Here is a 25404-nt window from a genome sequence, read left to right on the forward strand (position 1 = left end):
GGATGTAAAAAAAAAAACCAACAAGACTGACAGGAAATCCATACTTTAGTGAGTAATGCACGCTTTATACATGCCAGCTGAGAGACTCCATGACCTACGGAAATAAAGGGATAGATTAGCCTCAGTCCCTATTTGTATCCAGGTACAGGAATCAGCCACATGTTTCAGGAGAAGCAGACGGTTCACAGTGAATAGTGATACATGTGCGTGCTATGAAGAATGGGCTAATGTCGGATCCCTGGATGAATGAGCCCTCGTTAAATGTCTGGTCTTGATTAAAATTCACAGAGTAGAGGAATGTGCAAGTCGAGAAATCCAGCCCTGGCGAACTCGGTGATTCCCTCCTTGGCACATCCCCTTATTGATTTGTGGATATCGATGTGTTAAGCTTGTTCGATGGAAATAGGAATTTAGATGTGTTTCTCACTTGCAATTGCTGCAATTTCGTGAATGAGATCTCTTGGTCTCTGACGCTTCGGCAGGTGGATTTGGATGGAATATATATCACACTCCAGATTCATATTAGTAAATTTCAGAAATGCTTCGACGCTCCTGCACAAGACGTCCCTGAAGGATCAAAACTTGTTTGTTCATGGCGTGAGAAGTACAATATTGAGGATAGGCCTAGAAGGTGCATGCGTTGACCCCGAACACTGCAGGTTTATGAAGATGGTGGAAATTAGATTACTAGGACATAGTACATAGACAAATAACAAGTATCGTACAATGATTAATTCATGTTGAGGCCGATAGTGATACAGAATGGACTAAAACGTCGTAGAAGGCCACCATCCGGGGTATCATGCAAATCCATATGTACATGCACAGAGATTTCGAGTCTGCCAAAGAGTCTGCGATTGCGAAGGGGACTGAGAGCTCCGATCCGAGATAGAGCCAATGTTTTATTACACCTCCGACTCAGCAGCAAAGTTCAATGCCTGCTGTTGAAGCTTCCTGTTGCGTCGAAGCAGAGCCGCGAATTTTTTGTCTAGCGAATCAATTTCTTTCCGTGTGAGCTCAAGGTCTTTTTGAGAACGACCAGAGAGATCCTTTAGTTCCTCGTTGGTCAAACTGGCAACGTCGTCGAGGGTTGGGTTGGTACCGACCATGCCCGGATTGCCTAGCATATGCTGCGCGGTAACTGCGGCGAAGGAGCGCACGGCGGCAGGGGTGGTGTTGAGATATTCTGCTGAATTGGCGACGGCCCAGTCATGTCTGTCTGCCTCCATGGCTGAAAGGACGTTAGGCGGGATCACGGATTCTGCCGCCTCAAGAGAAGAGGACGGGGATGTGGCACCCAGGCGAGTGGGCATGTCGTCAACCCAGCAGATATTGAATTTTTCGGGATTCGCGAAAAGTGCTTCCAGTCCTCCACTGGGGTTGCTCGCATCGTCACCAATCATGAAAGGATCAGAGACGTTTGCCATGGCCTTCTCCAGTTCTAGGTAGCGCTCCTCCTCCTCGGGCTCGAGGTGGCGCAGGACACAGCCGCGGGGCGTGATGAGGCATCGAGTCTTGAGGAAATCATCACCAATCCGAACTGGCTCTCCACGAAGCAGAGTTTTCCGATCCTCCTCGGTTAACTGATTGGGAGACTGAAGATAATCGTAGTCGTCCGCAGTGCACTTCATGTCAGTGCGCTGGTTGAGGTTGCTAGGGTTGAAGAGGGAACTTTTGTTGAGGTCAAGTTCGCCGGACTTATGCATCTCAGCGAGCAGCTCGTGCAGAGGCTTAGTTCGTTCAACGAAAAGATCCTTGATTGTTCTTCCAAGGGCCTCGGAATCCTTGACCAACTGGCCAAGTGTATTGTTTAAACGCCATGGCTCCACCGGGGTTTCCTTTTCAGCAAGTGGCTCTTCAACTGGGGGAGGAGTAGGCTCTCTGACGGGCTTGGTCTCCTTGGCTTTCACTTTCTTTGAGGTATCCACCTTCGGTTCGGCCTTGACTGGAGAAGTGGCTGCTGTTTTCACAGGGCTAGTCTTTTCAGGGACACTAGCAGCAGGTGTATCGGGTGTGCTCACAGTAGCCGCAGGGGCCTTCTTAGTCTTACGCTTTCGCCCCATGATAGGTGCTTGAACAGGCTCCTCATTCACAGGCACAATTTCGACTTTCTTAGCCTCGGCCTCCTTCGCCTTCTGCTTCCGTTCCTTTTTGACCTGGCTCTTGGTCATGGACCGAACAGGGGCGGAGCCGATGCGAGAAGAAGCAGGAGGGGAATTCGCACGTGAAACAGAAGTGGAAGGATAGTAATCAGCTTCCGATCCCATATCAGCAGAAGTGTCGGGGATGCTAATTGACGAAATGCTCTGTCGCCTAGAGCGGGACCTAGTACCCCCGACAACGGAAGCGGGCACAGAGGGTGTGGTTGCACTGGCGGGAGTTTCTGTCTTTGGGGTTTCTACCACACGCAAAATGCGAGGCTGACGAGGGGCAGGGGAGTCAGAGAGGCGAGAGGCGACAGTGTGAGGTGTGTCGGGGCGCGAGCCAATTGCGGAAACAGAGCTAGGAGGTGGTACTTGCTCAGTCTTGATGGATAAGGGTGGCGGGACGCTAAAGTCGAGTGGGCTGCCTTTCGTAAGGGCAGGGCTCTGACGCGACTGGGTTGCAGCCTTGGCAGAAGAATCTTTGAAATCAGCTCCAATGTTAAACTCGTTCTTGCGTTGGGTGCGAGCCTTGCTCGCAGACTTTTGCACGGGCGAACCAAAGGAGATTTGAGAAGCATCCTTCACCCGGTTTGATGTCAAAGGTCCGCCCACGGTAAGTTCGGGGCTTAAAAGACGAGAGGGGCTATCAATACGACTCTGCGATGGGCTGTTGAGTCGCGAAATGTTGGGCGTCAATCCAGGTGGGAGCATTGGAGCAGGAGAAGAGGGTTTCGAGGAACTGTGCTCCTGGAAGACAGACGATGAGGGATGAGCATGGGGTAAAGGCAGACCAGGTGGCAGAGTCGGAGTCCCAGCACGAGCGGCTGATTCACCAGGCAACTGAGACTTCAGAAACCCAAAGCTGTCGACAGGTCGTCGGTCCTTGGATTGGTCTCCAAGAGGAGGAAAGTCCTCATTGACTAGAGAGCATTGGGTCAGCGGATGTCCAAGAAGGTAGTATGTGGCAATGTGAGTGGGTGGTAGGTGACGGGATGTAAAGACCAGATCGAAATCGCTTCAGACGAGGGGCACGACTAAGCAGCGCAGCACGACTAAGCGGAGATACAAAAAAAGAGCACGAGATAATTACATGATGGGCACCTCCCGGACCAGGAACATTGCAGGACAGGGCGTTTATGTAAACGGCGGCTGTGAGGAAACTGATTTCGAATAAGACCCTTTTCGGCTTGTGGTATCAGGGTAGGGAGATCTTAACGTACATTAATCCATAATAAACACCACCCGCGGTCTTCAAGACACGGCAGATCGTAGAATGGAGCTCCAGATGCAAAAACAAGTAGAAAGGGAATACACAGCCGCCGAATACAAAGGGAGCCCTGGAACACACGCCTGTATGTCCATGAAATGCAAAGACACCTGGAAAGATCGGAAGAAAACATGCAAGTAATAGATAGCAATTGAAGGAGACTGGGGGAAAGACCCCAGTACGCCAGGCGAACGTCCCGCCATCGCATAAATCAGAGTCTGTCCGCGAATAAAGCAGAAACAAAAAAAAATGCAAGAGCTCCATGTGGAAGAAAAGAAAAAGAAAGGGAATTGATATCATGTCATCAGGATAAATCAGGCTCATCAAGGGAACAAGGTCATAGCGAAAAAGCGAGCAGGAAAATGCAGCAAATCAAATCTCAAGAACGCGTGAGAGATTCAAGGGAAACTATGGGGATTCACCACCGGCTGATGCCACCACCATACACCATCGAGGGGTTGTACCCACCTTGACCCTGACTCCCGTACAACGCTTGCCCAGCTGTAGCATTCGCACCGACTTGATGCATCCTCGCTTGCAAAATGCTCGGGTCCGCAAGATCTACTACACCACCTCCACCGGAGGAAGTGTTAGCGTGTCTGTGCTTCTTCCCCTTCTTCTTCTGCTTCTGTGGGCCACCAGAATCAGGCATTACACCCGCCTGGGGCCCATAGAAGGAGCCGAGAAGGCCATTGGCAGGAGTCATGGGGGGCGGGGTATTGTGCTGTTGAAGGAAAGGGAATATAAACTCACGCTTAGCAGCCTCCTGGCTCTGTAGACCTCCAACATTTGTACCAGTTCGTCCACGCAGCAGCTCGCGCATTAGCTCGGGAGTCGGGTCTTGCTTTCCTCCATTACCACCAAGCCCAGAGGTGAAGCCATGTCCTTGAGCAAACATTCCACCACCACTAATCGGAGGAGTGCCGGCCGTCTTGAGTCCCGGTGGGGGACCCTGCACACCACTGGCATAGAAACCGCTCGCTGAAAGACCATGTTGAGGGCTTGGAGCAGACAGAGGGTTGGGAGATGAAGACTGCATCTGGCTCAACATGCGTGCGTTAGGCATATTCTTAGAACCGGTCTCATTGGCGAAAGAAAATCGGGAGGATTGTCGGTTCTGTGCTGCCTGCAGCGCATTGAACTGTGCCATCTGATTGTGTACAAGGCCTTGGCGGATTTGGGCCGCTTGTTCCAAAGCGGCAGAGCTGAGAGGGTCAGCCAGACCAGCTTGTTGGTTACCGGCGGATTTGAGTAGCATCAGCTGCTGTTGCTGCAAGGGAGTTAAGCTTCGTCCAGCGAGATTCAAGCCTTGGAATTGATGGCTAGTCGCAGAGACAGGAGATCCAACAGTTGAGTTGTCGGCAGTATCCTGCTGTGAAGGGGGCTGGATAGCACCGTGCGACTCCCGTGTCTGGCGACTACGCGGGGGATTCGCTTCCTCTGGCTCGCCACCTAGCTGGAGGCTACCAGCTTCACGGCTATCCTCCTCAGCTGCAACAGATTGAAGCAACTCGTGTTCTCGGTTAAGACGCTCTTGTTCGACTTTCTCGCGCATTGCTCTACGCTTGACACCACCATATGGGTCGATGAAAGACGGGTAATCCTGAATCAACTTAACCTCTTCGGCGCTCAGTTCAGCTGTGCTGAAGGAAAACTTGAAATCGGGAGAGTTCATATCCTTGAGCAAATCATCAAACGGTGATGGCAGCTTGGGAGGTTGAATCCCACGACGAGGACGTGGTTGCGGGGCGGGAGATTGGGGATCGACTTGGGCGATTGGTTGTTGGGCTTCTTGGGAGATTGGAGATGGCTTCTCTGTTCGCTTCGGTTCTTCAACCGGGGTCGCAACATTGACACTTGCGGGCCGGGGGCTATTGGAAGCTTGGCTACCAGTGAGACTAGTCCTTCTGGTTCGGTGAATAGCAGTAGCTACTTCTTTGTTAGCCCAGCTGGCAGTTGACGGGAGAGCTGGGCCATCTGGTATGCCGGTACGACTGCTGATCGAATCGTCCTTACTGGGCTGCCGGCGCATAGGATGAGCGATGGGTTGAGCGGACCTCACGTGAGAGGGGGTAGGTGGGAGGTTAGGGCGTTGGGTGGAAATCGAGTTCATAGATGAGAGGTCCTGGCGGCTGTAGCTGTCGCTGTCCTCCCCAGTCTCGTGCAAGAAAGTGCAGTTCCGATTATTGCACTGCTCATTGCGAAGGAACGACGAGCAATATTTGGTTGTTCCGTATTGCGCCCTGAGCACCCGATCACCATTTCCGGACCCGTCCACAGCGTTGATGCACATCGCAGCATCGATTTTACGCGAGAAAGTCACGTAAACACCAATTCCCTGGTTAGGGTTGCCACCGGGCTTAGCCTTGCTGACCACGATCTTCTCAATCTCGCCATATTGACCGAAATATTCCCGTCCACGGAGCGTTTGAAGGAGTTGATTTTCGTCTCGGATCGTAGGGTTGAGGCCGATAACGTAGACCAAGTTCTTTTGAACAACACGGACGCCGGCCAAGTTCTTGCGACTGGAAGCCTCGATTTCACGTTTTTCGGCTTCCTTCTTTTTCGCAGCCGCTGCCTTACGATGTTTCAGTGCCAGATCCGCCTTGAACCTAAACACAGCAAATTAGTTGAGATGTGGCGAAGATATCAGAGAGTGTGGGCTGACTCACTCTTCAACGTCAGGAATCTTGTACTGGATAGTACTTTCATCGTATCCGCGCCGACAGTTAGGGCATCGTCCTTCTTCATTCTGCGTCTTAATATTGTTGTAGCAGAATTGACAAATCTAAAAGATCACATGTTAGGTCTGACACCGGCAGACAATGACGAGGCATCTGGCCCCGCCACAACGAAGCGAGTACTAGCAGAGACACGTCAGGGGTTATGATGGGAGCATACCTGATATCCGCAAGGACACGGTTTGAAATTCTTATCGGAGAGATCGAACTCTTCAATGCACAGGGGGCTGTGGGGTTGATCAGTACACAGATCGCGGGGGTTGAATGAACTTCAAGACGTACCAGAACTCGTCGTCGTCGTCGATGACAGAATCAATCAATGAAATACTGGACATGATCGCGGGGAGTTCGGTGAACGACCGGAGAGGGACACGAGATCTCAAACGCCGACAACCGATGAAATCGGAAGAGAAACTGCGGAAATAAAAGAAATACGCTGCCCCGTAAGGTGTATGAAGTTAAACGGCGGTTAGATGTTTGAGGAGGAGCGACAAGAAGAGAGGGCAAAAGAAAGGGTGGAGTTGATTGATAGAAGAGGGTGAACGGAGAGAAGAAGGAAGGAAATTGTGAAGCGCGGCTTCATTTTGCTGGCATTACCCGATTGAGTTTAGCGTGCGCCCAACACGTGACCAAAGCCCTCGACCACTCTAAACCTTCACAATCCGACTTACGTGCCTCCGTCCCCTCCTACCATTGAATCCGCCATTGCTCCCTCTACACAATGGCCTCCGCACGCTCATTGATGCGCCTGGGTTCTGGACGCTCCGTGGCATCTGCCACGAGGTCCATGGCCGCCCGCACCTTTTCCTCGGCCTCCCTTCAGTGTGCCCCCAAGGCCTCGACAGCACCGGGCCCGGAACCTGAGAACATGCGCCAGGCGCAGCGCCCGCGTATGTGGAATGGACTAGCAGATAGATAGGACACAATTGAGCTAACCGAAGTGTGTTTTGCCAGCCTCGGGACCCCTGCGCGCCCCCGTGGTCAACCCTACCGACAAGTACCAGCCCATGGCCGATAGCCTCCACGCCTATGGACAGTACGTTATGTCTTGTCTGCCTAAATACATCCAACAGTTCACAGTGTGGAAGGATGAGCTCACCGTGTACACCGCTCCCGCTGGTGTCGTTCCTGTGATGAGCTTCCTCAAGAACCACACTGCTGCCGAGTTCACCCAGATCTCCGATATCACGGGTGTGGACTTCCCCACCCGCGACCAGCGCTTCGAGGTCGTCTACAACATGCTCAGCGTTCGCCACAACTCCCGTATCCGTGTCAAGACCTACGCGGACGAGGCCACCCCCGTGCCCAGTGTGACTGGTCTCTTCGAGGGTGCTCTGTGGTACGAGCGTGAGGTGTACGACATGTTCGGTGTGTTCTTCTCCGGCCACCCTGATCTGCGCCGTATCATGACCGATTACGGCTTCGACGGCCACCCACTGCGCAAGGACTTCCCCTTGACCGGTTATACTGAGCTGCGCTACGACGAAGAGAAGAAGCGTATTGTTATTGAGCCCCTTGAGCTCACCCAAGCCTTCCGTAACTTTGAGAGCGGTTCTACTGCTTGGGAGCCCGTGGGTGCTGGTCAAGACCGCACTCCCGAGTCCGTAAGTCATATTCTCTTCGCTACTAAAAGACAAAGTCCTAACCTGTTCAATTATAGTTCAAGCTTCCCACTCCCAAGCCGGAGGAGAAGCAGGAAGAAAAGAAATAGAGAGGGACTGTATGCGTATCATTTTCCTTGCCATGTTTGTATGTACATATCCGTCAGTGTTAATCGATGGTCTTTTTTTGTCCAAGCAATATATATCAAGCCATGTAGCGCACGTAGCAGTCTACATCCCAGAGTAAACTCATAAACTAACGCCTATGTTCGGTATTAGATATTAATTTAATTCATAGCCCCAATCCACATAGAAATATATACCCTGATCTACATACTATGTAGATATCAAAGTCAATTGATTTGCGATGACCATTACAAGCGTTTGTCTTGGCGCCGGGCTCCGCCCAAGAAAAAAAAAAATTAAGCTACACCAAACATCCGACGATCAACACGACCCTAAAACCCGCCCTCGGTTTTTATTGACGAGCCATACATTCTTTAACCCACTCATCCTAATACTGCATATATCCCTACACTCATACCACCGAAACAATGCCCAAACGCAAGCTCGACGAAGTCAGCGGCCCTGCGCCGCGCCCACGCCCATCCAGCGATACCCGCAAAATGTCTATTCATGGCACTCGGTTGACACAAATGTTCGAGAACGGTGTATTGATGATCATGCGCGGTCTCAAGACGTCGCGCGGCTTTGAGCGACAAAAGCTCAGTCGGCGAGAGAAGACAGCGAAGGCACAGAAGGACGATAAGGCGTTGGCACGACTAAAGGAAGAAATCGAGACTTTGAAGGTATGTGATTTTTGCTACTGGATGTGACTTTGCATAGGTCCTCGCCTAAAGCCTCGATCTCGATCACTAATACTTGTTTTACAGGGTCTCGATTACCATGCCACATCCGAGCGATACCTGTTCAAGCAACTTGTCAGAACGAAGCGGATTGCCGAAACGAGGACGTTCGGGGAGTTCCAAGAAGTCAAGAAAGTCTCCCAGGATGGACCGAAGAGTACAGCCGAAGCCAATATCCTGGCGCGACTGTTCAAATCCACACCCGTGCAGAAGGAAATCCCCGGCATTATGGCCGGTATTCGGAAACTACTGAGAGTCGACGAGTTGCCGACCAACAAGGCTAAAAAAGACGACGACAAGAAGGATGCGCCAACGAAGAAGTCACGAAAGGAGAGGAGCGGATCCGAGTCTGAATCCGAGGCAGCGACGTCAAACCCCCGGCGCGGCGAGCAGGTCTCCCGCATCGCGAATGACATGGACATCTCCGGCTCCGACGAATCCGACGACGAAGACATGTCACAATTCAACTCACGTCTCGGGCCGGGCTCGGACTCCGAAGCAGACTCAGAGTCCGGCGACGAGGAAGATCTCGCCGCAGACGATATCTCCGACTCCATCTCCCGCTCCCCCTCACCCTCCTTCTCTGCCGCAGACTCCCCGCCAACTAAGAAAGTAAAGGGAACCAAGGGCTCTGCTGCTGCAGTTAAAAGCACGACATTCCTGCCGTCTCTAATGAATGGTGGTTACTGGTCTGGCTCCGAAGAAGCTACCGACGTGGAAGATGACGGCGCGAAGCCTGCCCGCAAGAACCGCATGGGTCAGCAGGCGCGTCGGGCTTTGTGGGAGAAGAAGTACGGAGCTACTGCAAACCACGTTAAGCAGGAGCAGCTGGCTGCGAAGTATGGTGGCAGAGATAATGGATGGGATACGAAACGCGGCGCAACTGACGGTACGAGAGGAGGGAGAGGCGGGAGAGGGGGCAAGCGTGGTGGTTTCGGGGGTGGATTTGGACGGCCTCAGAACAGAGATGATTCTGCTGGTGCTCCTCACGCTGGGCAGCGTCCTGGTGGCAAGCCTAAAGCTCCGCATAAGGATGACACGGGCCCATTGCATCCCTCTTGGGAGGCGAAGAGGAAGCTCAAGGAACAGGCCCCAGTTGCGTTCGCTGGAAAGAAGGTTACGTTCGATTAGGGTTAGGTGCTGTGTATATATACGAATCAATGTTTGAAGTACCATCACGAGCAAATTAGCAGATGTTAAAATCTTCCTGTATGCATGCACATTGAACATCACCCGACTCAAATAAAGTAAAAGATTGATTGCAATATGAATTGATACATTTGGAATAAGCTGTGTACAATTTCCAAGAGTTCCACCCAGGCACAATAATAGCAGGGAAACATAAATAGTTGCAAGATGGTATACCAAAAAAAAAACAAAAACCAAAGCCATAAGATCCAACCCAAACACGTTAGATAGATGAGTCGCTACTTAAAAACAAAGCACAGAAAAATTGATCATGAGGGATTCATGAAATGCAACCAGTGAGAGGGGTCAGCCCTGCCACTTGGCGCCTTCATGTCAGGACCAGGCAAGCCATTCGTTTGAGTCTGGGAATCCGGCTCGAAGCAAGGAATAGCAGTGAACTCGCCCAGCTCCTGCGGGAAGTTGGAAACAAAATGATCGAAGCCAAAGTGTGGAATCTGTGAGAGTGACTGCTGAGAAATGGAGAAATTTTCCGAGAGTGGAACTTCATCGCCTTCTGGAATGGCCTGGGTAGGTGCAGCAGGTGTTGGAACAGCAGCACTCACGCCAATCATGGGCGCAGAAGGAGGTGTCAGAGCCATGCCATGGAGAAGAGTAGAAGGACCCGCCATCGTAGAGGCTTGGGAGGGTACGCTTTGTGGGACATTGTGGTCACTTGAAGCATAAGCTTCCTGCTGTTGCCACGCGAGCGTGGTCGGCGAGATAGGCCCTGCTTTCCAAAGCATCTCCCAGTTCTTGAACCGGTCATAGGCAGACTCGACGGCACCTCCGCTGTTCATATCCGGCTGTGTCTCGCTCCATGCCTCGAGACGACGAATGGCACGCTCGAGCGCCTCTATGACACTGACAGCTGAACGGGCTGAGCCAACACCCATAGACATGATCTTGATCAAGGAAATGCCCTGTTCGAGGGCAGCACCAAGCCTTTCGGTTCGTTTAGTCAGACCCTGGGCCAAAATAACCAACAGAGCTGCACGGCATGAACTAAATTCGGTAAATGAGGCTCGCGCGAGACCGGTCTCATCACGGAGCAAGCGGCACAAATCGATAATTTCCAGAGCCGCTTCCACGCAATCTGTAACAAGAGTCGCACGATTCTTTGACACTCCGGACAGACCGGAAGACCCCTTGTACTGTGGGCCCTGAGAGGGGGTCTGGTAGATGCCTTTGATATTACTGAAAAGGAAAGGGCGTCCAATGAAAACTCGAGTTAGACAGTAGTCTAGCTTGAGATGAACATTAGACCTGAAGAGTGGTCCTCCGGGACTCAGATCACGACAGGTAATCTCTTCTGGTAGACTCGACCACCAATCAACGAGATGTTTCCGTAGATTTAGTATTCGTTCGAGACAGTCCTGCTGCTGCTCTTTGCGGTATTTTCGCAATGAGGTAATTTCATTTGAAACCTCTCCAAGCTTCAAAGTCAGTGTAATGAGTGCTACCATGTTTGTATGGTTTGAGATTTGATTAACGGGCATCAACCCGGGGAAATCGACCGGCAGGGGAACATCAACGTCCGGGTCCGACAACGAAGACGGTCTGCCGTGGAGGATGCTTATACGCTTTTCAATCGTAAAAGCTGTCCAGAAAACCCGATTTCGCACTTCGATCATGCGCGGAGACAGGCCTTCGCCGTGATATCTCCGATGCATTCCATTTTGAATAGCCAATTTTAGTGCTAATCCAAAGTATGTATAGCATAACCCTGAAGTATCTAATGGAAGTAAGTACGTTCCAATAAGTAGACAGGCCTGCACACTTCGAACCGAAGCGGTGGCGATGATGTCTGGTAAAAGCCTCGAGGCAAATTGGTAGAATGTGAGTCCGACCTCGTCCTCCGAAAAGTGGTGGTCTTGATTTGCCGTAGAGCCTGTGGGCAGGCAATTCACAGGTGTGGATGATTCCATATGCGCGAATTGGGTGCCCACAGCCAGAACCATAAGAATACAGCACGCCGCACCTGCATCGTCAAATGATAAACTTTCCGGGTCAGTGTAGCAAATGCCTAATTTCTCAAGTAACCAGTCTTCCTCAATGTAGAAATTATTGGTTTGTGCATACTTGAAGAAGATTTGAACAAGGAAATCGGCGACATATCGCGGTGGCAAACATGTAATTGAGGAAGACACCTGAGGTGACACAGACTGAAGTTGTGTACTTCGCCATCGTTCCTCAAAAGGCTCAACTTCGGAAGTTGCCTGCGGGGTCGGGTTTAACATGAGTGACTTCGCTCACCGAAAATTCACGGGAAACCTACCTCGGGTGCTGCTGTCTTCATCCATTCATCGATCTTCCTACGGATCTTCATTGTGAAATTCAAGTATGAAAATTCCCCGGAATATTCTGAGAAAATAGTGTCAATCAAGAAATCCCCATGTACGGTCTCCAGAGGTCAGCATACGGGTTGTGTTATCGGGCATAGCCTTAATTGTAAAATCTTCCTCATCAATAGCAAGGTCCTCTAGCTCATTGGGGTCTTCTCGGGTAGAGATCGCAGACTCAGAATCGCGGTGTTTGCTCTTCAGATCCTCTGCAGCCTGTCGCAAAGACTGAATATCGAAGGTGATATTGGGTACATAATGCGATAGGAGACGTTCCATCAGCCGCACCCGTTCTGCTTCGGCGATATCATTTCGACTCTGGGCAGCTGCTCGGTCCAAAAGTCTGGAATCGGGTATTGTGATATTAGCGGTCTATATAACGGTATAAAATGGTCATGCGGTCAACCTACGATACGGATGTTGACCGGGTTTTTTCATTGGGGTCGATGTGAGTAAAATTGCATTGGCGGCGATATCGCAGACATCTCCGACACGGCACACCTCCCTCACATTTTTCTTTTACCCGGCGGCAACCATCGCATCTGCGCAAAACCGATTTGTTAGGCGACTAGACGATTTGATTGATATACTAGGGCGATATCATACGCTCTGACTGCTCGCTTGCGGTTCTCTTCGGCCACGCGAGGACGTTTTTGCTGGGCGGGCGTCGGGGTCGAGTCGTCCATTACCGGCGGATTAGGGCATTGTCTGAAGAAGAAAGAGACAGTAAGATATTGGAAAAATAAAACCAAATGTACAAAAGTGTAGGAATATCCAAGGGTGGAAAATGGGCGTGAGGAGAAAAAGGGAAGCTAATCGATAAAGGACACCCCCGCATATTCCGGACTCATTTTGCTCCGCTCGGTCTGTTCTTTTGGGGCTGATTTGACCATTTTTTACTAATTTTGACAGATTTCGGGGCTTTTTTTTATTGGCTTTCACTTTTTTTTTTTTCATATCTATCGCTTATTTATATCACTGACTATCTCTAGTTTTAGTGAAGAATTACAAGTAGACTAACCCGAGTCATCCTAGTCCTTCCTTGCTCTTATTAACCCATATCTTATGCCCTGTTTGATAACAGAATACACCTGATGGACTTATTATATATACCATATCTCCATACGGGCTGACCTTATACCTCCCTAGTCCTGCTGGGTGAGCTCCAAATCTCCTGACAACATATTTATATCCTTTGCTGAATATTCCTTCAGTTCACTTTCTCTCTTACCTCATTCCTTTTAGGTTGGTCTGCTTTTTTGGCCTACCCCTTCAACCTCTATTGTTTTCCATTCCTACATATATATTCATCTTCATCTCCATCTATATCTACATCTTCCTGACAAGTATATCGCTAGAAGATTTGCGTCTATCTTGCGGATATGACGATAGCCATGGGAATTCTTTTTCGGGGGACCAACTGGGGGGTGAAATTGGCATTCGAATGCCTCGTTCGCCAATGCAAAAGGAGTATTCTTCTGTCTTGAGTGATTGTAGACTACGTCGATGGGTGCAAATACTGTGCGAATTGCCACTGGGATCGAGTCCTAGTCGGTTTGTCCTTCTTTCTCAATCATCGGCCCGTCTCTATCCCCTCCAGGCCTACACGGTGCGCTCCACAGCAACTCTCCCCGGACCTGCCAAGGCTGAGTCTCTAATAATGCTGAGAAGGACATCATATCTGATGAGGTCTGTGAATCACCGCTCGCCTTTAAGTCCTTGATGGAAGGTCACTAGAAGGCTGAGGCCAGTGCCACTGCCAACGAAACTGCCTAGAAACCGCCCAAAGAAAATAAACCAGAAATCGTTTCTAGGTCCAAAAAATGGCCGCATCTTATACCACACTGATTCTCACATTATCAACGAGTCACTGGCTAGGGACAGGCCAGGGGACGAACCCTTCGGACGGACCTCGGCGCCGTTAGTCACAGCGGCCAGGAGATCAAGAATATCATCACTGGTATGGAGGCCTATCCTTGCCCTTCCTCCTTCTTTCTCATGTCTCTGTCTTGGTTGGGTGGCATGACACAGCAAATCAAGGGGCGAAACCTTCCTCGGTGTGGTGTCTCAACTTCACTCAGACCTATGACATCCAAGACCACAAAATCTGGCTCGATCACCTACCCCTTCCTGGTGAAGATGGTTTGTTCCAGAACCTCGAGAGCACAGAGGAACAGCCAACTGGACTGGCATAGAGCGAGTACAACAGAATCGACTGTCGCGAATCATCGGTTACCGATACGGACTACGGACGCACATGTCGATATGATAGAACCACCGCAACAAGAAGGCTTCATCGAACGGCCACGCGAAATATCTCGACAAATATCTTGTGAGTTCTCAATTACAACGAACCTTTAAATCCGGATGATTTAAAACGATCTAACCGAGAATGTAGATAACCTAAAAGATTCGCTAGCTCCAATCCATCCACCATTATTATCGAGAACGGATCACTGAGAGCTCCTAGCAATCGAAGAGATCTCACAAGAAGAAAAAGGAATCCGAAAGTGAAGAATACACATTAAACCGTCACTTGACACCGCTGGCTGGTCATCTTTTGCCATGTCTGGAGGAGCTATGGAGGACTAGTTAGCCTTTCTTGTTGTGGGAGTTATGAGGGTACCAAACGGCTTTGCGATGCCTGCAAGGAAAAGGGGATAAATTTGGGCGTCCGGGGTGATCACATGGAGGCTGCTTAACTGCGATATTCCCCTGAATTAATCAATGATTGAGATGAAGAAGCGGCACGTTGGTGGCTTGGCGACAGTGCTGTTATGATAGCACGCAAGAAGGCCTAGGAGTGAGATAGAATATGACGCTAACGGTCTTCAATAATGATTCTAATCAATCATAGCAATCCTGGTTCTAAAATGCCGAAATAACAAAAGTATTTAGAACCCATCAACATGAGTCCCAAGCCCCATCTCAACCCCAACATCAAGCACCTTCTTCCCGACAACAAGATCCATCAATCCCATACCAACGCACTTGTATACAACATTACAACCAGCAGGGACATTAACAGCCCCATTCGCAATTCCCTCCGGTCCCAAAAGATCCCCCATCTCAATCAACTGCTCCTCTCCAAGACCCGCAGTGATCAACTCCCCAGCCTCCTCAAGACAAGCAGACTTAGAATCAACATAAACCTTCCCACCGCCCGAAAGCAGCGTCTCAGTATCAATCTCATGCATATTAGGCTTGTACGATCCAATAAGCGAGATAAACCTCTGCTTTGGGTTCGTCTGCAGCGCCTCGAACCCAAAATTCGGCACTGTAGCAGGCGTACAACTAAAGATAACATCCGCGGCAGCAAGTTCCTCGCCGAGGCGCTGCTCATAATCATCGACACCTTCCTTAGAAAACGTGCCAAAGACAACACCGGGGTAAGTCGCCCGCAACTCAGAGACAACATCCGTCTCCATCTCGGCCAGCCTCTTCGCACCGCGATTAACAAACGTCATGCGCTGAATCTGTTCCGGGTACAACAGCAGCGCGAGACGCGCATGCCACTCTGCCTGCCGTCCGCTGCCGAGAACAAGCACATTGTCTTTGCGGAGGGTCGTGCAGCGCACGAAGAGGGTCATTGTTGCCAGGGCGGTGCGGAAGGCTGTTACCTCTGCTGCGGCGAGGAGGCCTTGGAGTCGGCCTTCTGGATTGAAGATGTTGATTACGCCTTGGATTCCGGCGGCACTGGCTGTTACCACTTTTATGCCGGTGGATGCGGTGTCCGATACCGGCATGAAGATGCAGGTGTTGTCATCGCTTGTGGTGAAGACTGTGCGGAGGGGTTGGTGTATTTTTTTGGCGGATGATGGGGTTGAAGGCTTTGACTCTTGGGTTATGCTGACTAGAGCGTTGCCGAGGATTGAGATGAAGCTGTGGCATTGGTCTTGTGTTAGACTGCGGAAGATTTTGGAGACGTTTGGCTCGGAGAGGATGTGCATTTTGGTTGAGTGGTTGGTTGTGATTCTGTTAAATGCTTTAAGAGCAGTTTTCTCAAGTTGATTCTATTGAAAAAAAATAAATGAGGTTCTCTTTGAGATGATGAGTAGAATATATGGGGCAGCGAGGGATCGGATAGGCCTTCCGACATATACTGACCTCGGGGAGGGGTTGTCAAGTTAACCCGGTGGGGGGCTACGATGCAAATGATTCGACTTCAATCATGCCGATTGGATATTATCAGATTATCTCTGGTTTGACCTGTTAATTTAATTCCGACCTTGACTAAAATAAAATAATCGAAGAATAGACTATTATTTTCAAACATTCATTTCATTGATCATCATCCGAAAGGACTTCCGAAGTTATCATAAAAGCAATAGCAACGCCATCAATGATGCACCCAGTTTTACGCAAATAAAAATGCAGCGAAACAGCCCGTAGGCTGTTAAGGTAAGACAAAACGATCTAGACAGTCTCCACGACATTCCAAAAGAAAATCAGGAAAGACTCGGAAATCACTTGCTGCTGCTGAAAACATTGGCACAGCGGCGCTTCAGCTCAGCAAACATTGCGATCTGAGAGTCCTTGGTACGGCCAACGGCCTCAGTGTTCTCCACGGCACGACGAAGCAGGAAGCCCATGCATTCCTGAACAGAACCCCAGGTCAACAGCTTGAAGACGTTGGGGGCATCCATGGGGGTAGCGCCGACACTGTTCTCGGCACTCTCGAATCCTTGAAGCAATTCACAGCTGACTTCGTCAGCCATACCCTGGAGCTGGGCATAGCTAACATCGACACCGTAGTCCTCACCGCGGGTGGCCTGTTGCATGCGCAGAGCATGAGCCTTGCGAACAGACTCACGGCTGTGAGTAGCAATGATGACGTTCACGGGTGGGAGTTCGGCCGGGGTATCCTTTGAAGGAGCCTTGAGCATAGAGTTGTACTTGCGAGTGAGGAGGGCGTCGATGATTTCATCATAGCACTGGTCGGTCTCGTTCTTCTCACCCCAGATGAGGTGGCGGGGTTCAGTCTTCATGTAGGCACCGCGGACCAGCTTGACACCAAGGGTGTATCCCTCAGCACGAGCAGTCTCAAGGTGGCGGGCCAGAGTGGCAGGGGTAGAGCGCAGGTAGGCTTGGTAAGTTCCATAGAAGATGGCACGGCCGGGGGTCTGCGAGTTGCAGTACTTCTGATACTTCATGATCCAGGCCTCAATGCCAGGCTGCACGGCCTGCTCTTCAGCGTCGACCAGCAGGCGGACACCGCGGGAGATGGCGAGATCGCAGACCTTTTGGATAGAGCTGTCCATGAATTCTGTGGGCATAGTCTGCGACTGCAACAGACGAAGGGCGTCATTGCCCATTCCAGTGAATCTGAAGACTTTAGTTAGTGACTGTTGTAAACTGAGAACAAAGCAATCTCGTCACACGTACTTCAAAGCGACGAAGTCGCCGGCTTGAGCCATGTCAACTGTCTGCAGGGTACCATCCATCCACATCTGAATTTCAGCCAGAGCAGCCTTCACGTCGTACTCGGCATCCGATTTCTCGCCGACGAGGACCTCTCGGGCATATCCCAGGAGTACACCACGGCATCCAAGCGCTTTGATCTGGTTGATCGAGTTTTGCACTTCGACTTTGTTCTCGCCAGCGTTAAATTGTTTATAGATGGTGTGCTTGACAAGCATATTGAGCAGTGGGTTTTTGGAGACATCCCAGAATGCATTTCGTGGATGAGCCAGCAAAGACAGAGTGTAGATGCATGGCTTGAGAAGTAGAGGTGATGATGAAACAGACAGAACCAGCAACGAGCGCAGAACAGATGACAAGGGCAGCTTAGCCAGTGGTGCTGTCAGTGCCTTACGAGGTAGCGGAGCCTGGGCTTTTGTCTGAGATTGCCATACGTTGGCGGCTGAAACTGAGGCGACTGAAGATCGAGAGTTGCTGGTGCCGCTCACCAATCTGGTGGTGTGGGCGGCAGCCTTGAGGGGCGCACGCACGGAAGGAGCACCTTTCATGAGTGGCGGTTAGATAGTGATTGGTGAAAACGAGGTATTAGGTCTGAACTGAGTCTTAGATGAAAGACTTAGAGCGACGTTGAAAATAGTTGAAGAAACAGAAGAAAAGAAACTGAAGAGCCACGGTTGAAGGCGATCTTTTAGATCGCTATGGCGATCATGCTGGTGGAACTCATTGGGTAACAGCCGGTGGCAACCGCCAGGAACACCCGGTACGGTCAGCAGGCCCATCTTGACGGGCCGGCAGAGTCTAACATTTTTTTGTACTACGATCCCTTGAAGAAATTGCTATTATTCACGTTTTTTTTAGAACTATAATCAGACTTAAGGATATAAAATTATAACGCCACGACGATCGGACCAAGCATAGGGAGATCATAGTGTCCGAGCGAGAATGACGCTTTGATATTCGCCTCTTTGCCCTTGCAGCCAACAGTAGGTTTGCAGATTTGACATACAGATGGGGTCACGGGCCGGTTTGATATTGGGACATGGGTCACCGATAACCGATAAGCAGAGGTGACCGGGCCGGTGAACCTGGCCTTGTGACTCCGGTTATTTTCGGCTTAGTGCTTTACAGAATGTTTCGGTAAACTGTTTCAATTCATGGATGTTTTTATGCTTGATTTTACGTATGTTTGTATTTAATATTAAGGTAGAATTAATCGATCCGTCAATTTTACCCCGGATTCTTCCCCATACTAACACCACGTGACCTCCGTGGCAAACGGGAGGCGAAATGTTTAAAGCCAATTTGGCCGATGCACCAATCGTAGACCGCCTGGTTACTGGAAGGTTCGGGCTAAGCAACATAGCACCGCCAGAGGCTTTGGAAATATTTATCGGACGAAATGTGTCAAGAATTAAGATAAGCACAATCTCACACGGATGAGAATCCTACAAGATATGCACCAAATGAATATGATAAGACAGATAACCGCTACCAAGCTAGCACTAAATAGCAATGTGGATGCCGATCATCTCCAGAAACTCACTCGCTGTCCCCACAACAGCGCGGTCTTCTAGATCTCTTTGGGGCATTGGCCGTCTATTTCACAGCAGTTTGTGGAAACGTGCGCTTTAAATTGCCGATTGACGGAGGACCCTCATTTCCACACTTGACCAAATCCCTCTAGTCGTTTTTATATTATCTTTCTAGCGGGGCGATTTCTCCCATTGGGGCAATATAGTAGCGCTTATTTTGTCTCATCTGTCCAGAAAAAGATAACACGGGGGCTAGATTCGTTGTATAATAAAAATGGCTTGTCTTTTCCCCGGATATTCCAAGCTGCTTTATAGGCTTCTGCGCCGCCTAGAATTTTCTGTCTTTAGCTGTTCTTCTTCTTTCTCCTCAGTTGTGTTATAAATTGGTCAATCTTATCTCTCTTCTCACATCATGAAAGACTCACCGAAGAGTCTCGAAGCGGGGGACTGTCCTGAATATGCGTATGATGACTCGAAAGCCGTAAAGGTAGAGATCACAGATGTTCCCAATTTAAAGACCCAGCGAGGTTTGAGCTCGCGTCATGTTCAATTCTTGGCTCTGGGTGGTTGTATTGGCACTGGTCTTTTCGTTGGAAGTGGTCAATCGCTGTCGACAGTTGGCCCTGGTAAGACACAACGTGCGAAACATAATCTTGATACAGGACTAATATGTGATAGCACCTTTGCTTATGGGTTATATTGTCATGTCAAGTATTGTATACTTTGTCATGAATATGCTTGGTGAAATGACTACATATCTCCCCGTCCAAGGTGTTTCTGTGCCTTATTTGATCACTCGGTTTACCGAGCCGAGTCTTGGATTTGCTGTTGGTATGTCGGACCCACTTTTCAAGACTTAATGACCCCAATGCTGATTCAAATACCAGGATACAATTACTGGTAATTCCATCTTCTGTCAAGGTTCGACTAATATCAGACTAATAAATGCCACTATGTAGGTATTCATTTTCAATGTTGCTAGCATCGGAAGTCACTGCATCAGGCCTTGTCATTGAGTATTGGCAGTCACCAGTCAGCGTGGGTGTATGGATCGCAATCATTCTTGTTGGTGAGTACATAGTGGCTCAATAGTCTAGTATTTGTGATATCCTCTAACGCAATAACTCTAGTCATTCTCCTTCTAAATATTGTCGCGGTCTCTTGGTACGGTGAAGCCGAATTCTGGTTCGCGTCACTCAAGATCCTTGCGATTCTCGGTCTAATCATTCTGGGTGTCATCCTTTTCTTCGGCGGTGGTCCTAACCATGACCGTCTCGGTTTCCGGTACTGGCAAACGCCAGGCGCCTTCGTGGAACCTTACCTAGTCCCGAACATCAACACAGGCCGATTTTTGGCATTCTGGACTGCTATGATTAAGTCTGGATTCTCGTTCATTTTCTCCCCAGAACTGATCACCACTGCTGCCGGTGAGGCTGCGTCGCCACGTCGCAATATCCCCAAGGCGGCGAACCGATTTATCTACCGCTTGTTCGCATTCTACATCTTGGGAAGCTTGGTCATCGGTGTGACAGTCGCATACAACGACACGAGCCTCTTGCAGGGTGTTGCGAGCGGTGGTTCTGGTGCTGGCGCCAGTCCATTCGTTGTCGGCATCCAAAATGCTGGTATTTCTGGGTTGAATCACGTTATCAATGCTGCCATTCTTATTTCTGCCTTTTCTTCGGGTAATTCTTGGGTCTTTGCTGGGTCTCGCACACTTTACTCGCTCGCGGGCGAGGGCCAGGCTCCCAAAATTTTCCTTCGCTGCAACAAAAACGGCGTTCCGTACAATGCTGTACTAGTCACTTGGGCAATTGGACTGCTCTCTTTCTTGAACCTGTCTTCCTCGGGTTCGACCGTGTTTTATTGGTTTACCAACATCACTACAATTGGAGGTTTCATCTCTTGGGTCGTCGTGGGAGTGGCGTATTTGGTACGTTTAAATGTCATTTTTCTGTTTACTTCATGAATAATCTTACTGACAAAATTTCTTCAGCGTTTCCGCAGTGCCTTAGATTTCCATGGGCTGCTCAAATCGCGGCCCTTCATTACTCCCCTTCAGCCGTATGGCGCCTACTACGCTATCGTCTTTGTGGCACTGCTGTCCATTACCAACGGCTATACGATATTCTTCCCGGGCTCATTTACAGCATCGGATTTCCTTGTTTCCTACATTGTCTTCGTGATCTTCTTCGTGCTGTACTTTGGCCATAAGTTATATTACAAGACCCCATGGATGATCAAAGTGTCCGAGCTTGACATTTTCAGTGGCAAGGATGAGATCGACCGGCTTGAAGAAGAGGAGATTGAACCGCAGCCACGCAACTGGCTAGAGAGAGTGTGGTGGTGGATTGCATAGAATTCTTCTTGGTCTGCTGTTATTTTTGGGACAGTCTTACCTAGATGGTGCTTTTGCGGTGCATATGATATCACGTTGTGGAAAGTTAATTAGAGATTGAGATATTAGAGTATACCAATCAGGAAACTACCTATAAAAGTTAGTTTCCTATGAAGTTCGTACATACACTGCAGTATACATTTAGTGCCGATCAGTGGGTTTGATCTTTTCTCCATTTTCCCAGATCTAAAGCAACTTAACCGCCACCACCAAACTTATCTAAATCTGCGGGGGATATTGTTTATTCTCTTGACTAATAGGAACTTCTCTGACAGGGGCCCGGTGAATAAACCGATTTCTGTTGACAAACCCTTTGAAGCCGCGTTGATAGATGCCGGCCCGGTAGGATCCACCCGGGATACCTACCGGCAACCGCTGATTGGCTGTTACTTTCAGCCAGTGGCAGACCCGCCCGCCCTACCAGGGTAGCTATGAGCTACTGACCGGTAGTAGCCGGGCCCTTTTCATAGTTTCTTCCCCGCGTCTACTTCTTCTCCAAATCTTCTCCTTTCAATAGTTCACTGGTGTTTGGAAGAAGTTAATTCATCGTCTTCATTTCAAAATACGTCATGATGTCCTCCGTTATGCGCACTCGTGCGCCCATTTCGCGCCTCGCATGCCGCATTCCGAGCTCCAGCACACGCTCCATGGGCACCTATGCCACTTTCAAGGTGCCTACGATTAACAATGAACCTAATGTGAGCTCGGTCTTAGAAGTGACATTGTTTGATTATCCGGGCTAATTTGGAACATTAAGAAACACTATATTCCTGGTACTCCAGATCGCAAGGGTCTCGAGGAGGCCCTGGCAAAATACAACCAGAAGGCCCCTTTGAACGTGCCTTTGGTAGTTGCTGGCAAGGAGGTAAGAATCAACAATAAACATTATACCTACCGAAACAACAAGCTCTGACATTTAATCACACAGCTCAAGGGATATGAAACCTTCACCCAGTCTAACCCCGCAACTCATGCTCCTGTCGCAACTTATTCCAACGCATCCAAGGCCGATGTTCAGTCCGCCATTGATTCAGCTCTCGCCGCCCGCAAGTCTTGGGCCGATACTCCTTTCGCCGAGCGTGCTAGCATTTTCCTCAAGGCCGCAGATCTTATTGCGACCAAGTACCGCTACGATATTATGGCCTTGACTATGCACGGACAGGGCAAGAACGCATGGCAAGCCGAGATTGATTCCGCCGCTGAGCTCTGTGACTTCTTCCGTTTCGGTGTGAAGTATGCCGAAGAGATTTACGCACAGCAGCCTGCTCACAACGCTCCCGGTGTGTGGAACCGACTTGAGTACCGCCCTCTTGAGGGTTTCGTGTACGCGATCAGCCCCTTCAACTTCACCGCTATTGGCGGTAACTTGGCTGGTGCACCCGCTCTGATGGGTAACGTCGTGATCTGGAAGCCCTCACCGGCCGCGATCGCCTCCAACTGGCTCGTGCACCAGATCCTCCTTGAGGCCGGTCTACCCAAGGATGTCATCCAGTTCGTTCCTGGTGACGCCGAGGAGGTGACCAGCACCGTCCTTGAAAGCCGCGACTTCGCCGCTCTTCACTTCACCGGAAGCACTGATGTCTTCCGCATGCTGTACGGTAAGATCTCACAGGGCGTGGCGGACGGTAAATACCGCAGCTACCCTCGCATTGTGGGTGAGACCGGTGGCAAGAACTTCCACTTGGTCCACAAATCAGCCGATGTCCGCAACGCCGCGGTCCAGACCGTGCGCGGTGCTTTCGAGTTCCAGGGCCAGAAGTGCAGCGCCACCTCCCGCGCCTACATTGCCTCTTCGATCGCCGAGGACTTCGCCCAGCAGGTCGTCGCTGAGGTGCAGAAGATCAACGTTGGCGAGCCATCTGAGTTCACCAACTTCTGCGGTCCCGTCATCCACGAGGCCTCGTTCAACAAGCTGTCCGGTGTCATCGAGGAGGCCAAGAATGATCCCGAGCTCGAGCTGCTCGTCGGTGGAACCTACGACTCTTCCAAGGGATGGTACATCCAGCCTACAGTCTACCGAACCTCCAACCCGGACCACCCTCTCCTTTCCCGCGAGCTTTTCGGTCCTATTCTGGTCATTCACAACTACAACGACGCCACCGACGCCGACTTCACTAAGATTTGTGACAAGATCGATAGCACCAGCACCTACGCTCTGACCGGCTCTATCTTTGCCCAGGACCGTGCGGCTGTCCAGGTCGCCGATGAGGCTCTCCGCAACGCCGCTGGCAACTTCTACATCAACTGCAAGAGCACCGGTGCTGTTGTCGGCCAGCAGCCCTTCGGTGGTGCACGTGCTAGCGGTACCAACGACAAGGCCGGTAGTGCCAACCTGATGGCTCGTTTCGTCAGCTTGCGCTCCATCAAGGAGGAGTATGTTCCCACATACACCGTTACCTACCCCAGCAACGCCAACTAATGGATATTGGTCCCCTATCCATAATCTTTAAGTTGATCTCACATGCTTTATGATCTAATTGGCGTCAATCCTGCATCCCACCCCGGCGTTTTCTTCAAATTGTGTCTACGAATTTCCAGGCAATCCTCAAAACATGTATTTATTCCAAGTCTAAAAAGACAATATGCCAAATGTACCAGCTATAACTTCTCGAAAAATAATATATCATTATGAAAATTTCGCAGGCAATTTATTCCCCTCAATCCGTAGCACAATTCTTCAAAAACTTCTGCATACTAGCCATCGCTCTCGATGCAAAAGGCCCCATCTCATACTTCTTCCCAGTCCCCTGCGGTCCACTATCAAAGATCTCCATCGAGAACCAACCCCGGAAGCCCGTCCTAAGCACCGCCCTTGCAACATCCTCAATAGGCAAATACCCACCGTCATACGGCATAGGCCTATAGTCATGACTCCAGCGACCCCTCGGTCTTAGCGCATCGATGGTCTTGTCCTCTAGCGGCGGCGACACCTTATACGCATCTGAGATCTGAAGCAGATAGATCTTGTCACCGGGCACAGAGCTTGCAAGCTCATCCATACTCGACTTAAACCGCTTCTCTAGCTCAGACTGCGAGACTGATTCAATTAAACCAGACTCGGTAGTCGGATCGCCCCATTCACTACCCGCAGTCTGGAATGTGTCCAAACACAACCCGCAATTCGGACGGTCGACAGCTTTCACTATCTCCCAGACTTCCTTCCAACCAGGCGCGTGGGTAGACCAGCACCAGTTCTCGTAGGCGAGACGGTAGTTGCGTTTTGCGAGGAGGTCGGATAAAGCGCGCAAGTCGGTGATGATGGCTTCGCGCTCAGAGTTAATTATGTGCTCTGGCGTATCTGTTGCTCCGACCTGGATATTCTATTAGCATATTGCTCTCATGACTTTTTCTCCCGCTCAAAATATATATATATCGCTGTCATACTTGCAACATATCTGTTCCCACGACATTCATAATCTCCATCCAGCCTGTCGCTCTAGCAAATGCCTCCTCGCGATTCACGGAGCCCTTCTGCCAACCTTCGAAGTTTGCGAATGGCTGCAGCATCATGATTTTCAACCTGTGTTCTTCGCATAGTTTTCGAATCTCCATGGCGACGGACATAATCGCTGGGTAATCGTCCGGCTTGATTGCATTACCGGTAATTTGCTCGCCAAAGTCTAGGATATCTGGGAAGGATAGCTCGATTGCTCTGAACCCTGCTTCGCTGATTGCTTCAAGACGGAGCGGGAGTGTGTCGGTTGGACCGCAGCCGATCGAGCAGGAAGCATATGAGAGCGGAACCTTTTCGAGGCTTGAATAGGTGATTGACATTGTTTCTTTCCTTTTGGAAACTTGCGTTAAGTAAACTGGTTATTGCGTTTCGTGACCTTGTTGGGGGTCGTTGATATTGGCAAACATGTACAACTCACTGGATGTACGAAGGAGGAGCTTCTATGAAAGATTG

General features: G+C 50.1%; 9 protein-coding genes across 9 annotated transcripts; 4 read left to right on the plus strand and 5 right to left on the minus strand.

Moving 5' to 3' along the window:
- Positions 1 to 905: 905 nt before the first annotated feature.
- N7479_006598 (CCR4-NOT core ubiquitin-protein ligase subunit MOT2) lies at positions 906 to 6487 on the minus strand (the record flags this gene model as incomplete). Its single annotated transcript, XM_057254292.1, has 5 exons — positions 906 to 3064; positions 3880 to 6023; positions 6084 to 6199; positions 6313 to 6379; positions 6435 to 6487. 5 exons carry the CDS (start codon positions 6485 to 6487, stop codon positions 906 to 908), a joined length of 4539 nt encoding a protein of 1512 aa, XP_057108154.1.
- A 386-nt stretch (positions 6488 to 6873) lies between these two features.
- On the plus strand, positions 6874 to 7863 carry N7479_006599 (complex I 30 kDa subunit family protein; the record flags this gene model as incomplete). Its single annotated transcript, XM_057254293.1, has 3 exons — positions 6874 to 7042; positions 7107 to 7756; positions 7813 to 7863. 3 exons carry the CDS (start codon positions 6874 to 6876, stop codon positions 7861 to 7863), a joined length of 870 nt encoding a protein of 289 aa, XP_057108155.1.
- A 444-nt stretch (positions 7864 to 8307) lies between these two features.
- Positions 8308 to 9750, plus strand: N7479_006600 (BUD22 family protein; the record flags this gene model as incomplete). The annotated part of the gene is made up of 2 exons (XM_057254294.1): positions 8308 to 8562; positions 8647 to 9750. The coding sequence occupies 2 exons, from the start codon at positions 8308 to 8310 to the stop codon at positions 9748 to 9750; spliced, it is 1359 nt and encodes a 452-aa protein (XP_057108156.1).
- A 326-nt stretch (positions 9751 to 10076) lies between these two features.
- On the minus strand, positions 10077 to 12832 carry N7479_006601 (Zn(II)2Cys6 transcription factor; the record flags this gene model as incomplete). The annotated part of the gene is made up of 5 exons (XM_057254295.1): positions 10077 to 12023; positions 12083 to 12168; positions 12227 to 12489; positions 12557 to 12688; positions 12753 to 12832. The coding sequence occupies 5 exons, from the start codon at positions 12830 to 12832 to the stop codon at positions 10077 to 10079; spliced, it is 2508 nt and encodes an 835-aa protein (XP_057108157.1).
- A 2208-nt stretch (positions 12833 to 15040) lies between these two features.
- Positions 15041 to 16096, minus strand: N7479_006602 (putative proline utilization protein PrnX; the record flags this gene model as incomplete). Its single annotated transcript, XM_057254296.1, has 1 exon — positions 15041 to 16096. The coding sequence occupies one exon, from the start codon at positions 16094 to 16096 to the stop codon at positions 15041 to 15043; it is 1056 nt and encodes a 351-aa protein (XP_057108158.1).
- A 516-nt stretch (positions 16097 to 16612) lies between these two features.
- Positions 16613 to 18115, minus strand: N7479_006603 (proline dehydrogenase family protein; the record flags this gene model as incomplete). Its single annotated transcript, XM_057254297.1, has 2 exons — positions 16613 to 17471; positions 17532 to 18115. The coding sequence occupies 2 exons, from the start codon at positions 18113 to 18115 to the stop codon at positions 16613 to 16615; spliced, it is 1443 nt and encodes a 480-aa protein (XP_057108159.1).
- Positions 18116 to 19511: 1396 nt separating this feature from the next.
- N7479_006604 (uncharacterized protein) lies at positions 19512 to 21458 on the plus strand (the record flags this gene model as incomplete). Its single annotated transcript, XM_057254298.1, has 6 exons — positions 19512 to 19725; positions 19778 to 19930; positions 19987 to 19999; positions 20059 to 20168; positions 20230 to 21032; positions 21096 to 21458. The coding sequence occupies 6 exons, from the start codon at positions 19512 to 19514 to the stop codon at positions 21456 to 21458; spliced, it is 1656 nt and encodes a 551-aa protein (XP_057108160.1).
- A 608-nt stretch (positions 21459 to 22066) lies between these two features.
- Positions 22067 to 23916, plus strand: prnC (delta-1-pyrroline-5-carboxylate dehydrogenase prnC; the record flags this gene model as incomplete). The annotated part of the gene is made up of 3 exons (XM_057254299.1): positions 22067 to 22195; positions 22255 to 22362; positions 22426 to 23916. 3 exons carry the CDS (start codon positions 22067 to 22069, stop codon positions 23914 to 23916), a joined length of 1728 nt encoding a protein of 575 aa, XP_057108161.1.
- A 238-nt stretch (positions 23917 to 24154) lies between these two features.
- N7479_006606 (sugar phosphate isomerase/epimerase family protein) lies at positions 24155 to 25271 on the minus strand (the record flags this gene model as incomplete). The annotated part of the gene is made up of 2 exons (XM_057254300.1): positions 24155 to 24808; positions 24882 to 25271. The coding sequence occupies 2 exons, from the start codon at positions 25269 to 25271 to the stop codon at positions 24155 to 24157; spliced, it is 1044 nt and encodes a 347-aa protein (XP_057108162.1).
- Positions 25272 to 25404: the final 133 nt, after the last annotated feature.

Source organism: Penicillium vulpinum, assembly GCF_028829585.1.
Source record: "Penicillium vulpinum strain IBT 29486 chromosome Unknown utg000003l_segment0_segment0, whole genome shotgun sequence".
Lineage (NCBI taxonomy): Eukaryota > Fungi > Ascomycota > Eurotiomycetes > Eurotiales > Aspergillaceae > Penicillium > Penicillium vulpinum.